The sequence below is a fragment of the Crassostrea angulata genome, chromosome 10, assembly GCF_025612915.1.
Source record: "Crassostrea angulata isolate pt1a10 chromosome 10, ASM2561291v2, whole genome shotgun sequence".
Taxonomy (NCBI): Eukaryota; Metazoa; Mollusca; class Bivalvia; order Ostreida; family Ostreidae; genus Magallana; species Magallana angulata.
In genome coordinates this window covers 37,737,620-37,752,331 of record NC_069120.1, presented here as the reverse complement: position 1 = coordinate 37,752,331, position 14,712 = coordinate 37,737,620, and the positions used below count along the sequence as shown (strand labels likewise).

Genomic DNA, 14,712 nt, shown 5'->3' with positions numbered 1-14,712 from the left:
AATCACACAATCGAGTTCATAGGGATAAAATCAATTCCCGAGATCGAAAACTGCTTTTGACTCGCACATTTTCAGTTGAAGTATTAAAATGTGTTATAAAATATATCTCATTTAATTTTATTCGTATTTTTTTTATGTTGGAACTTAAATTTCTGAAATCAAAGTATACTAGGACAAGTCAACTTGTATTTAGGGAGGTCGGATATTCTTCGTTTTATACAATGTACATAAGGAATATAAAAGGGAATTTTCAATGTCAAATTATCAATTTCATAAAGGCTAATATACCAAGTACACGTACATCTTGTTTTGATCATTAAGAGTTTGGTTGTCTTCGTAACCTTGTAATACTTGTTTAAACTCTCTCAGCGTTTCTCTAATTGCTTAAGGTATACGTTTACTCAGAATGAAAAAAAATTCCACTGATGATAATGAAAAACCATCTATTGTGTGTTAAAGACCTATCATTGTAGTGCTATTTTCCACTTTCAAAACAGTAGGTCAATAACCTACTTTTTGAGATAATGGCCACTGAATATTTTTTTAAAAATATAAGAAAAGTCCCTAAAATTTTTATACCATGATTGAAATTTCCTTAATTGTAAAAATAATACAAATTGCTTAGCTCTTTTAAAAATGAAATACAGTTTATTAATGGCAGTGACACTGAAAAGACACAAAGCATCAAGTTTTCATCCACAATTTTTTTAATATTCCAGTCCGAATTTCCTCTATCAGTTTTCAAATTCCTACCCTTTTTTGATTCAATTTTACAAAAAATTGAATGATGATAATACTAAAACATTTAAAGCTTTAAACTAGGCACATTGACCTTACTCTGCTGGTATAAAAGTTATATGAGGTCAATGATCAAAATTTTGAGATATGGTGTCTTTTATCGTTTTTAAGCATTTTTCAATATTTTTGTAGTGTGTGCCATTCAAATATCTAAATAAAAAAGTGAGATAAAACCAACAGAAAATATGCAAAATTATGTTCATTAACAAATAAAATCTTAACTTTGAATATTACAGTACTACCAAAAATATTTAAGTGAAATACAAAATCTGAAAATTTTTGTCCGAATTTCCTGTTTCGCTAAAAGTCCAACTTTGTTTGAGCCTAATTCCATGATATAGTTAAAATATCGAACGGTTTGTCAATAATAATTCATTTCATAAATACTTTTAGTGTTTAGAACAAATTTTACTCATGACATTGAACTTTTTAACAATCCGGATTTTGAGAACTCAAACCCTGAGTAAACGACGTCCTTAAGTTTCACCTCTTCCTCAGTCCCTCTCTTCAATAAGACACTATTCGCATGGACTTGAATGACCATTGGTTGAAAGTGACTATTAATATTGTTGCCCAGGTTTGCAAATTCACATTAGCATCTTGTTGCAATATCCAATTCACATTTAAAAGAAAACTCAAGACTTTTTTTTCAAAAATAGAATATATAATTATTTGTTATAAAAATACAAATGGTTTGAAATGGTGAATTGGAGTCATGGCCTACACATTGATATGGTAAACAATTACGTTGTGCATGATGGCAAGCTGACATTCAAAGAAACAATAATACATGTAAGTTAAACAAACTACAATCAATCCATCAACAAAGACCCTTAGTTTGTATGTTACGAATTAAAAATTCTATTGTAAAGATATAATTTTGTACATCAAAAACATCTATACAAAACATTAATAAATCTAGAGTTTACAAATTTCACATTAAAAATTATAAACAGCCTTACATCATACTGTACGAGTCATGGAATGTATTACATGTACAAAAATTTGAAGTCAAAAACAACCCTATATATGTATATATCTTAAAGTTAAACACTCTAGTCTGATATGTTTGCACTCTTCTTTGATATGTTCTTTCAATAATACTTAAAAAACAAGGAGTATGATATCAAAATTTAAACAATTAACAGCAAATCTAATAAATAACAACCTATAAATTGGAATGAAGCACTATTACAATAAAACTAGACTGTATAACCAGACCTGCATAGAAATAATCATGCATTAGAAGCATTTTTGAAGAGTTTTTTTTTTTTGAAATTCTTTCCTCCCTTGGCACTTTCTGGATTTTCAGTATTATTGCATTGTTCTTGAAGTCACTTTTCATTCTATTGTTTGCACTCCGTCACTTCTGTGGCATAATGGATTGTAATGAAAGTCGCTTTTTGGTACATAAAGTGAAGTTCTGGAAGCCTCAGAATGGAGTGCGTAGCTCTAAACTAGAGTATGTTTGATGGCAAGTCTTTATTATTATATACAGTTTATGGAATTCACAGCATGGTTGTGCTTTCTGTAAATCCTGTTGGTCTGGGGGGTTGACTCTGAGGGTCATCTCTGAAACAAAGAAAGAAAGTCCCATTTAAAACAAAACCACATTCAATGAAGTCAGAAGATCAACTCTAACGTTACATGACATGTAGGCCTATGTTTATCATGTTCAATTTACACAATTATAACTACCGGGTACTCCACTGAAAATGATCAATCATAAAATGTTTGTCCACAGTGTGAATAGCAATAACGTACATATATCAAAGAAAGCTAACTTTGTCTTCTTACTTAAAATATTTTTAAATCTCAAAAATTTAGAATAGACATTGGGAACGGACAATAGAGTTTAATTAGAGGTAAATGTAACAAAAGACCGCATCCTTTACAGACAATCTCAGTTTTGTTCTTTGCATATTTTAAACGACCAAAATGTATGTAACAAAAATACAAGTGTATACGTGAAGTTAAAGTTAACTTCTATTAAATACTATATGTAATAACTCAACACTCCTGTGTATACTGACAACCTAACAAAATGATTACATAAATTGTAAAGACACTTACTCCTGATAGATAGGATTGACGGCGGACGTAATTCCCTGATCTCCGCCTATATGCTCTGCTGTTACGTTTTCTCCCTCAAACGTCATGTTAATTTCTCCTAAATCATGCACTGCTTCATCAGGTGCTGGGACATACATATTTAAACTCTGTAAAATACAAAAATAATTTGTTAATGTTGTTTATTACATCAGTTTAAGCATAAAAAGGCAATACAGTAGTGTATTTTGACAACTAAAATCTTTTTCATCTTAATCTTGCTCCATTTCTCAGATTGAAAATTATACATCCTTAAAAAAAAATCTCATAAAACTTATTTTGTAAATGTTTCACCTGTGTTTCATATTCCCTGAGAAAACTTGGTGGCTCCACAAATTCAGGTTGATCAAACGCCCTTAAATGGGTTTCATATTCACCGACGTATCTCATATACCTGATCAAAAAGAAAAAGCAACAGCTTGACAATTTGTAAAATACATACTGGTAAGATGGGATGAAATACCTTTAAACCAATTTTGTGAACAGTGTTGTGTCTCTGCATAAGACCACTGACCTTGAGTGAGTAAAGATGATGACAATGAGTCCAACGAGACATAAGAGGATAGAAATGGCTGCCAAAGCCACCAGGGCTGCCCATGGGTCATCCAGCCACCACACGTAGGATTTACTCAGCTGGAAGATGCGGCTTGCCTCGCTGTCAAATGGTTTTCTGATGGTGATAACATCCAGTGAAGGGTCCCCACCTATCTTGTTCTTCAGATCACCCAGATCACCGCCAGGGAACAGCTCATCCTGTCGTGTGTTGTTGATCAGGTGATATGGTTCTACAGTTTCTTGTAGGACAAAGTACACATCAGCACTGCAATTCAAAATATAAAATCAGGAATGAAAATTGAAATTGATAAATAAACGAAAATAGCCACCGTCAAACATTGATCCCTTATCTTCAGACTTCACATAAATGTATGTGACCCACTGCAAACTTTCGATACAAAGGTACTTACTCTGGTATATCGTCATCATCGGTCTGGACGTTCTGCAAATCATTCAGATATCTCTTTCTTTCAATGGTCTCAATGATGGCTACATGCTTTGTCACATTTTGAAGAACTCTGCAAACCAAACGAATTACATTACTCAGATGTGAAATTGAATCAATTTATGTCAAACTTCTTTATCAACTGTAAAACAGTAACAGGTGATGCAATACACTGTGATCACAAGATGTTTATAACTATGATTATCACTAAATGTTTATTACAATAACTATGATTATCATAGTAATAAACAACTAATGACCACAAGTCTCTGTGATGGTACATTATATAAAAGTGCCTGTTTGGGAGGGTAACAGTTGAAATTGACACCCCGAGGAAACCATTGTCAACCGACGCGAAGCGGAGGTTGACAATGGTTTTCGAGGGGTGTCAATTTCAACTGTTATCCTCCCAAACAGGCACTATTTTTTTTATTATACTGAATGTCTTCATTCTATAGAATTTTTACTGCTTTTATATAGAAATGACGTGAATTCCACGGCGAACCGTACGCACATAATTTACGCACATGTAACAATTCGTTGTAGTGTGTTGCTAACGCTGAGGGTAATAGAACGGATCACCAACTGCGTCTAAACCAATCAGATTTCAGTATTTAACATGAAAATATAATAATGTGACATGTTTCATGTTGTGTTACATTGCAGCTATTTGTAATGTGTATTGATAACTAGTGGTGTATTACAATGTGGCTATTTGTAGTGTGGATTGATAACTAGTGGTGTATTACAATGAAGAAACTACCAAAGTATTCCACTGAATTACTAATGATGAATTACCTACTGGCTACTAGTGTTGTACATCAGAATGTGGTAGCTAGTGATGGTACCAGAATCATGGTGTAACACTAGCAAATCAGGTTTACAGGTACCCAGTAGATAATTGTGGTTATCATGTGGTGTACTATCGTCTTTAATAATAGGAATACTAGTTATTTATAACTGTGTGTTTACTAATCACAATATTGATACTAGGGAAAAAGCATTATTAGGATTATTAGAATGTGGTCACAACAGGTACTTTACAGTGTATATACCAATGGGAGATACTGTATCATTTAGTTATTCGTGGTGTACGTATTAAAACGTGGCTTTAATAGTATTACAATGTGTTGTAATGGAATTACAATTAGGTATCCAAGGTTGTTATTCAGTGTGGATAGTACATTTATTACTTACTGTCTAATGAACTCTCTTTTAGGTAACAGATCCTCTGGATTTTTGTCTTTGAAGACCAACACAAATCGATTAAATGGACGAATCAAATTTATCTGAAAAGGCCATTTGATCACACTTAGTACATGTATCTAGATGACTGTTGTTAAATGCACAAAAAACTACAAAAATTCATTCCATTATATGAGTAGAAATACTTACAATAACATTGGTCTCATCTGACTGTTTTTCGGTGAAGCGAACTGGGTTGTCAGATGCAACAGCTCTGAAGCGGTATTGCACTGGCTTGTTCAACTCTGCTGACAAGTCTCTCTTTGTAGTAACAATGCCATCATCAGAAGAGAGGGAAAATGGAGTGTTTGCAGGGCTTTCTGATGCGTCTTTGATGGAGTATGTTACAAGACCATTGGTGCCCAGATCTAAGTCAGTAGCCTGAATGAGAACAAAACTGTGTAGATTCATTTCCAAGTTGTAACGCAAGATGCATGACGCTTTTTTAAAAATGATTTTTCTGTTCAATTTACGAATTTATAACTTTTTGTTAATACTGTAGATCAGTTCATAAAACAATGTAAAAATACAATGCTTCTGCATTGTTAGCTGATATTAAATTTAATAATTTTTGATTCAGTTTTATGCAACAGATAATTAATCTATGTATTATGTTGCTTTCTTGATGACTGTAGAATTGTATTGAAAATAAACCCAGTAAGAATTCAGAAGTAAAACAAAAAATCAAAATCAACCTACAAACTTTGGTAAACCACTGGTACATACCTGAACCTCCAAAACCTGTTTGTCAGGTCTACTGTCATTAGCGACAGCTCCAAAGTACATCCTTAGTACATTGGGGTTAACGGGATACAAGGGGTAAATGAACCGAGGTCCATTGTTGTTTTCATCTTTCACCTGAATGATTACTGTTGCCAACTGGTGGGTGTTATAGACTACAATTAAATAGGAACATCCTTCTTATTAGCTGAACAAAACATATATCATTGAAAGTAGAGACTTATTTACATCATAAAGTAAATGTGATCGGTTTTAATTCACCCTTTCTCGATCTGCATGGTGATAACATATTGGCCCCTGTTATCTGTACGTACCATATATTTGCCTCTTCCTCCTGTTATTGATGGTGTCTGGGCGAACGCTCACTGTTACATTGTATCTGCTCTGTACACTGTAGTCCAGCTGATGCAACAGAGTCAGTTTACAGTTTTTCTGCAGGTTATCTGTGATGATTGAGAATTTGTTGGAGAGGTCCAGATCCTCAATGTTACATACGATTCTGTTCTCTTCTTGGTATTCCACATCCATTGTTACAATCACTTCGTTCAAATCTAGGTTTTCTGATACCTCTTTGCTACAAGATGAAAATGAAATCAAATACACATGCTATAAAAATGGGCTAGCAGAGATTAAAGAATGTTAATTTCCCTTTGAGTTTAATATGGCTACCGTAAAAAGTAAATTTCACATCAGTTAAACAATCCTGCTTACTAAAAATTGGCCTTCATTATGCTGTGTATTTCTAATGCTCACTATACACTTACTAATACACTGGCTGTAAGAATCCAAGTTGTCCAGCTTGGGTCTCATGGTGACTTAGTGCTATATTTACACGGATTTCTGAACATTTTTGATTCCAGCTTAGATCACAAGCTCTGATACGGACCTACAAAATGAACATTGTGTATTATCGCAGTGTACTCTGTAAAACAAAAGGCGAAGGGGTCACCTTAGATACATTCCTGAGAAAGGAGCCACAAAATGGCAAACTAAGTACTCGGTCCATAATAGAATTCAAAATATTTTGTTTTATGATTACTGATCTTTCTTCAAAAATAAAAGAAATGCATCTTCAATACCAAAGTATTGAAGTGTTTATTTCTTTTTCACAGATATACATGTGTGACATTCTTGTGACTTTAATTTTCCAAAACAAAAATTAATGGTGGCATTAAAAGTTAATTTTCTTAAATATCGTGATCCAGGATTAACAGGTTCCCCTCCCCATTTTAACCAGTATTATTTTATTTACATACCAACAGTGATATAAACAGTAACATTCTCCACCCCCAATAAAAAAAAACATAAGAAAAAACCCACACATACCGGCAATGCAATTATATTTGTTTCTGAGGGAAGAGGCTGGATCACCGTCAGGTTTCCTGTAGGTGTGATTTGGAAATACCTGTTGTATGTTAATGCATCCGATGGCAAGGAATAGCTCACCAATGCATTTGGTGTCTGAAAAAAAGGACATAAAAACTTGAGCATCTCCTCATATAACCAAGTATTTAAAACAAATGAAACAAGCTTATCCAAAGGTGAAATGACATTCTTACATTAGCACTGTATGGATTTAGTCTATCAGCATCAGCTGCAGATACATTGAGCACAATTTTGCCATAGGGGTCTAAATCGAAAGCTGATGCATTGTAAGTTTGTGATGCAAACTCTGGAGCGAACTCGTTGCGTACAATGTTGATGGTAACAACTGCTGTAGCATTTTTGGGGCTCGTGGAAACATCCCTGGCCATAACTGTCAGCTATTAAAAAAAAAGTCATTATGTTATATAAAAATCAGGTGAAAGAAAACATTTAAGAAAGATTAGGGATACCGGTTGATGACTTTTCCTCATTGGTCTTTGTTAAACAAACAAAAAATTAAAAAACATTTGGAGGTGAAGGCATGTTTAAAGGAAAGAATAAGAGATAAAACTTAAGCCCAAGTACTATTAGTACTTACATTGTACTGACTGGCTGTCTTGTTGTTGGTGAGTGACTGTGCCAGCTGGATTTCTCCCGTGGTGGAACTAATGATAAACACAGGACTACTGGAGAGAGGGACACTTCTCACAATGGAGTATCTGAGAACACCACTGCTGCTGTTTCTGTTGTCATTGTCTGTAGCAATCACACGGTGAATGATGTCGTTAAGGCCTTCATACTCGGAGATTGTTACGCTGTAGTTCGGGTTGGAGAAGACTGGTTTGTGGACGTTGCGATGAACTCGGACCGTGACTGTGGCAGATCCTTGAAGGGTACCGTCCGAAGCTGTCACCAATAGCTGTGGAAATTAACAGTCAGTCATAATTTATAAATTCCTAGTCAGTATCAGTATTCTCTAATAAGTATTTAGTTTTAATTTCATGTAGATGATGTATTGTTTGTCGAAATGTTTGTATCACTCCATGATAAAACATTGTCATAACTGACACTTCAAGAAAGAAAACCTCGGACATACCACATAGCGGTCAGCCTCATCTTGGTACAGGGTGGTGGCAGTCCTGATAAGACCACTGGTGCTATCAATGTTGAAGTACAGAGAAGCTGGGGGATTGTAAGAGATGCTGTAGGTAAGTGGGTCCTGCAAAAGAAATCAATTGTGAATTTTTAAAAAATTAAACAAAGAGCAAATACTTATTTTTATCAAAATTGCCTAAAATGAAATAAGTAATATCAACTACTGTGAGTAGATTAAAAAAAAAAAAAAGCAACAACAACATGATTATTCTAGATGCATATACATTTGTAGTACACAATGAAACAAAAAAGTTTTGCTACTTATTCACAAAAATGTGAGCTTCTGAGACTTACTCCATCAAGGTCTAGGGCAGCCACCTCGATAACTGAGCTTCCAACAGGAATGCTCTCATTGACATCAGCTTCATATGATCTTTGTATAAATGCAGGTTGGTTGGGGTTTCTCTCCACAATGACTGTGACAGTGACACCAGACTGCTTACTTGGGACCCCCTTGTCTCTGGCTATCACACGCAACTGAAATGTAGAAAACATTTCAAGACATTTAAATACTTTCTTTCTTTAAAATAATAAAGAGAGAATAATACATACCCTTTTCCATATCACAGCTTGTATCAGCCCGAGATTCCAATATCAGCCCGAGGGCCGAAGGCCCGAGGGATGATATTGGTCGAGGGCTGATACAAGCTGTGATATGGAAAAGGGTATCTATTATTATATTTATTACATACTTAGTAATAAATTTAAAAAAAAAACCATCAAATTTTTTTTGAATTGATTATTCATATTATTTGAAAAAAGTCTGCACGTTTACATGTATTTAATAAAAATATGAGTTCTTCTTGTTTTAACATGAAGCTACAGAACGGAATTTCATCAGATTTTAAAAGTTGACTGCTTTAAAACATTTGCTAGCATTTGAAGTTTTTAACTGCACTAAAAAATGTCGACTGTAACTGAAAATATTTTATTTTTCGTCTGTAAACATGCAAAAATGCCGAAGCGAAAAAAGGCAGAGGAGTTCCGAAAGGGGTGTGATACGGATCCGTATCAGCCCTGGAGGGCTGATAACCTATATCAGCCCCGGAGGCCGATACGGATTTTGTGATGTCATCTGTATCACATATGCCAAAAACCTGTATTTATTACTAAGTATGTAATAAATTCTAAGATATCATGGTATTTCTTGTTGATGGCAATGTCTTCTGCATTTAAAAAGTTTATAGAGAGTAAATTAAATCATCATTTTTTTTTTACCTGATATTGGGGAGTGTTGGGGTCCCCACGTAGATTGGAGGTGAGTGTAATGTCACCAGTGGTTGGGTTGATATAGAAGTAGTTTGTTGCATAAACAGGCTGTGATTCTTGTGCACTGAAGAAGTACACAATCTCTCCATTCTCTCCCTAAAATAATCATATACAATCATTTATATCTTAAAATAATACAACTCAAATAGTTGAAGAGTATTCAGAATCAGCCACATATTTTGATTATCAAATTTGTCAAGTACAATGCATGTATATTCAATAAAAGCACATATACAATACTGTATACAGTGATATTTCTGGCCTGTGTAATTTTTGCCCTTCTTCACTTGCAAGCAGTTTTGTCATGTATTGAATTTGCCCAGACACAATCGTGTTTAAAGAGAAATAATTGGCAACATTGGAGTTTGAAAATAAAACAGGGACGAATATTTCCCTGTATTCAGTATAAAGCAAAGTCTGTTCTCCAAGATTCGGTAAAATTGCTAGAACTAACCAGATCTGCATCACTAGCATTGACGCTAATGATATAGGATGACACAGCTTTGTTCTCATTGATGGTTATCTGCAGATTTCCATGGCTGAATCGTGGTTGGTTGGGATTCCTGATCACCAAGACATACACAAAAGTTTCAGCCAGCTGGGTTGGGTCTGACTGTCTGTATGCAACAACCCGAATCTAAAAGGAAAGAGGAATTCAATGATAAATGTAGAACGTACAATACTTTCAAATTGAATCTTTACATTCAATAATAAATTCCAAAGAAAAATTAATTGAGAGTTATCTTTCATACCCTGTAAGTTGGTGTTTTGTTGTCATCCAGGTGAAGGGATTTGTTAATTCGGATTGATCCATCAGATCCAATTTTGAAGTACTCTTCTGCTAAGCCATCACCTCGGATTTCATATACCAGTGTACTCTGATGAAGAATATTAGAACATAAAGATCAGTATATATATGTATATCCTTCCTTGCTTTAATCGTATACTACATGTATTCCTTAAATCACAATATCTGTTTTTACAATTTTTGTGTGGAACACTTACACCTGGCATAGGATCAGTAGCCAACACTTGGGTGAGGAACTTATCCACTGGAGCATTTTCAAATTCGGTGATGTCATACCGGGTAGAACCAAATGTTGGCTTTCCGATTCGCTGAATATTGGCAGTGACCGATGTCTCAACAAACAGTGGTGGAATTCCCTTGTCTCTAACACCCACTGTAAATGTCCACTGGTCTTGAGTGACATCTCGCAGACTGATACGTGGATAGATACTGCCTGTGTCTGGGGTGATTCCAAACACACGACTGGCATCCTCTGGTCCAGCAAAATAAAACTCTAGTTGTCCATTCAGTAGAGTCTGCAAAATAAAATACAAGGTCTTAAGCAAAGTCTGGTATGGAAAAAGTTGTGTGTTACAGGACAATTCATTCGGATAAGACAAGCTGGTAAAAAGTGTAAAATACTAAGAAAATCAAGCAGACTAATGCTTCATATTTCTATAACATTTGTAACTACATGTATTATTACTGAAGCATGGTTTTAAACATAAATCATATAATGCATGGTTACTTTACAATTAATAATAGCTAACTTCATTCAGCTCAGGACCTTACAAATTTGTAATCAAAATGTTTTGAATTCCTTCATAAAAAAATAATCAGAGATATACAGAAAAACATATTTTCTCCCAATGAAAAACTTACTGCTGAATCTGGGTCCGTGGCAGAAACCTGGAATAGGGACTCGTACACATTGACTGTCTCCGAGGGACTGAACACGTATCTGGCCGGGTCAACAAAGGAAGGTCTTGAGTTTCTGTTGACCGTTATTGTCACAGTGGCTGTTGCCGTCTGTGGGGTGGAGCTCGTGTCCCTGGCAGTGATTCTCAGCTGAAATTCATATTTAGTTTATGTGTGGGCATCTTATTAATTAATTACAATACATGAACCAGTTAAAAAAAAAATCAAAAAATTGTACAAGAATCTTTTTTAAAATTATCTTTCTGCGGTGAATATACATGTATTTTTGTATGTATACATCGTCAGTTTAACAACATCCTTAAACCACTTAAAAAATAAATTACATACAAGGTTTTTATACGACATGTAAATGAATCTTTGAAATATTTCTACATCAAACTACTGGGTATAAGTCTTTGTAATGAATAATATTTGAAATTGTTCTAAGTACACACCACATAGTCTGGAGGCCTGGCGGTGTCTTCAGAGAGCCTAGTATCAATGGTTATCACACCAGTGATAGGATCAATCACAAAGTAATCAGTGGCGCCAGCTCTTCCATCCTCAATGGCGTAGAGCAGTGTCTTCTCTGGTAACTGTACCCATAAAATACAACAAAAAGATTCAATATATTGAAATTTTATTGAAACAATTTTGTTCATCCCCCTAAATTATATAAATTGTTCAAACTACAAAAGTTAGCCTGAATGATCCAAAGGTAGGGTGCTCATATCTCAATCTGACATATGAAACCTAGCTATCAAAAAGATGTTACGATGACAAAGACAACTGATATTATTATATAGCTAAGAATAAGTTTATTACTGCTTTAAACTTTTAACAAAAATAACACACCACTATACATAAATCAATTATATAGGATGAAGAGCAAGTGTAAGTCAAAAACTTACGGTTGTATCGGCGTCTGTGGCATTCACATCAACTACAAAGGTTCCTGGTGGGTCGTAATCGTTCACAGTTGCACTCAGTGTAGAAGGAACAATGACTGGGGGATTGGTGTTCTTCAGGATGTTTATGGTCACTGAGGCATAGGACTTGTCATCTGGATACGTGTTGTCGTAAGCTTCCAAAAACAACTGAAGCAAATAAAAAAAAGTAGTTTTAGAAAAAAAAAATTAACCTATGTTTGTCATCACCATGGTTATTTTCTCGGGTATTACTTCAATTTAAGCTTTAGTAAAAGCATATGATTCAGTATTTTATTAAACACTGCAAACTTACAGTATATAATAAATTTCTGACATTTCTTGTGCAAGTAAATTACACTAGAATAGAGGAAAGTATGCATGTAAATCATCCACAAACTGGCTAGCTTACATATCATGTAAATTATAACAAATGATCTAGATGGTTTATTGGCATTTATCACAGATTTTTCTTTTTTTACAGAACCACCGATTGACATACCATCCTATTAACAGTGCGCTGTATAAGACTATCTACTGATTTTCCTCATATTTGACTAAAGTACTTGACTTTGATGAACTTCTTTGTCTATCTAATCCAAACATACCAGATATGATGTCACATCAGGATTGTCCAGTAAGCTTTTCTTCACGCGGATAGTCACAAATGATCCAGATGGCTGCATCCAGAAGTAATCTGTTCCAGGATTAAATCCATTCAAATTGTATACCACTTGACCCTAAAATAGAATTTAAATAAAGATTTTATCTTGACAGGATCTAATCCTAGATTATACAGTCATGCATATTTGAAGTCGATTCTTAGGATTGGATTACAAAAAGAAAAGCTTTAATAGGAAGAACCAAATAATTCTTCACTTCAAGGCAAGCTCTTGCCTCCAGTGAAGAAAAATCAAATCATAAGGTCATGCTTCACTGCTACGGTATTCCTTAAAGGGGCATGGTCACGATTTGGGTAAAAAAAAATTTTCTTCCGATTTTAATGTTTACAATGCTTCAATAAGGCATTTTTAACAGGCAACCAAAATTTTAGCGTCATTTGTTGAGTTATGAGTGATTTACAGAGCTTTTGTTTACAATTTGAATGTTGAAGTGAAAATTCCAATTTTAGACCTTCAATGAATGTGTTAAACGTTAGGAACTGATCATTTATGCCTAAAATGAAAAAGAAAATAGACAAATCAGCTTGAAATTTTTTTCACCGGTATATTAAACCTATGTAAACAAAAACAGGGCATGAGGCTTGTTTACATGACAAAGAATCGTGAGCTCTGTATCTTGCTGATAACTTAACGACCCACCCTCAGATTTCATTTGATCATTAGAAATGCATTCCTAAAGCATTGTAAATAATAAAAACAGAAAAATAGAATTGGACCAAAATCGTGACCATGCCCCTTTAAGCCTTAAACCAAATGTCTCAGTAGAAATGTATAACCACATGAACCCACATACTGCTTATAATCCTTACATTCTTTACTGTATATATTAATTTGCTGGCCACCTATGGCTTACAATCCTCGATGTTTTACCCCTTACCTCCAAGTCACTGTCCACAGCTGATATAGTCTCCACTGAACTATTCACTGCTGTTATAATTGGTATGTTCACATTGTAGAAGGCTTTGGTAAACACTGGGGGACCTTTCAGTGAGGTGACAATGATGGTAACAGTGGCTGTTACAGTGTTTATGGGCTGGCGAGTGTCTGACACATCAACATTGAACTGCAGTAAAAAATCAATTCATATAAAAAATCAGAGTAAAGTCTCGCAGTTTCACTAGGTTTGAAATTGAAAGATTTGCAAATTTATAGTAGTAGCAAATTATTGACATGCATTGGTTCTTGCTGTAAATGCATGTATCTATCAAGTTAAAGACATGCCTGGAATGTTTTATCTGGTAGTTCCGACAGATCACCGATTTGTATGACAACTCCTGTTTCAGGATTCACATAGAAGTATTTCTTATCATCTTCAGTTCCACGGTGCACAAACAAAGGCTTGTCCTTAAAAATAGAGAAAAAATAACATTATATCGTACACGATTCATAGCTACACACATTTTACTCTCATTCTGCATTTCATCATATTATATATTTCCTGTTTTTATAAAACATAAAATTTATGTAGCGCTTACCATTGTATGTGTAGCATGGTAAAATGCAAGTAATATTACCAAAAATAAATGAACTTACCCCATCTGGATCAGACGCTTGAATGGTAACTATATTTGATCCGACGGGGTTACTGGCCTTGATCCTTCTGGTGTATGTTGTTGACTGGAGTTGTGGGCCTTGTCTGTTTCTTGTCACTTGAACAGTTAGGACACCATATTGTGGATTATTGGGCCAAGCATCATCTATAACTTTAATCCTCAC

At 34.6% G+C, this 14,712-nt stretch overlaps 1 protein-coding gene across 1 annotated transcript in view; it reads right to left on the bottom strand.

Moving 5' to 3' along the window:
* Nucleotides 1-1,721: 1,721 nt before the first annotated feature.
* LOC128166439 (uncharacterized) overlaps nt 1,722-14,712 on the bottom strand; it is a 77,979-nt gene continuing 64,988 nt past the window's right edge. Inside the window, exons 149-174 of the mRNA XM_052831607.1 lie at nt 14,530-14,712; nt 14,218-14,340; nt 13,874-14,059; nt 12,922-13,053; nt 12,299-12,484; nt 11,843-11,983; nt 11,352-11,537; nt 10,688-11,005; nt 10,435-10,560; nt 10,137-10,319; nt 9,632-9,778; nt 8,708-8,890; nt 8,355-8,477; nt 7,857-8,177; nt 7,453-7,656; nt 7,220-7,354; nt 6,658-6,779; nt 6,208-6,467; nt 5,879-6,048; nt 5,303-5,533; nt 5,105-5,196; nt 3,873-3,980; nt 3,422-3,727; nt 3,202-3,301; nt 2,872-3,017; nt 1,722-2,370 (exon numbers count right to left, since the gene is read on the bottom strand). Coding sequence (XP_052687567.1) covers nt 2,307-2,370; nt 2,872-3,017; nt 3,202-3,301; nt 3,422-3,727; nt 3,873-3,980; nt 5,105-5,196; nt 5,303-5,533; nt 5,879-6,048; nt 6,208-6,467; nt 6,658-6,779; nt 7,220-7,354; nt 7,453-7,656; nt 7,857-8,177; nt 8,355-8,477; nt 8,708-8,890; nt 9,632-9,778; nt 10,137-10,319; nt 10,435-10,560; nt 10,688-11,005; nt 11,352-11,537; nt 11,843-11,983; nt 12,299-12,484; nt 12,922-13,053; nt 13,874-14,059; nt 14,218-14,340; nt 14,530-14,712 — 4,476 coding nt within the window. The 3' untranslated portion in view covers nt 1,722-2,306. The remainder of the gene's footprint in view (nt 2,371-2,871; nt 3,018-3,201; nt 3,302-3,421; nt 3,728-3,872; nt 3,981-5,104; nt 5,197-5,302; nt 5,534-5,878; nt 6,049-6,207; nt 6,468-6,657; nt 6,780-7,219; nt 7,355-7,452; nt 7,657-7,856; nt 8,178-8,354; nt 8,478-8,707; nt 8,891-9,631; nt 9,779-10,136; nt 10,320-10,434; nt 10,561-10,687; nt 11,006-11,351; nt 11,538-11,842; nt 11,984-12,298; nt 12,485-12,921; nt 13,054-13,873; nt 14,060-14,217; nt 14,341-14,529) is intronic.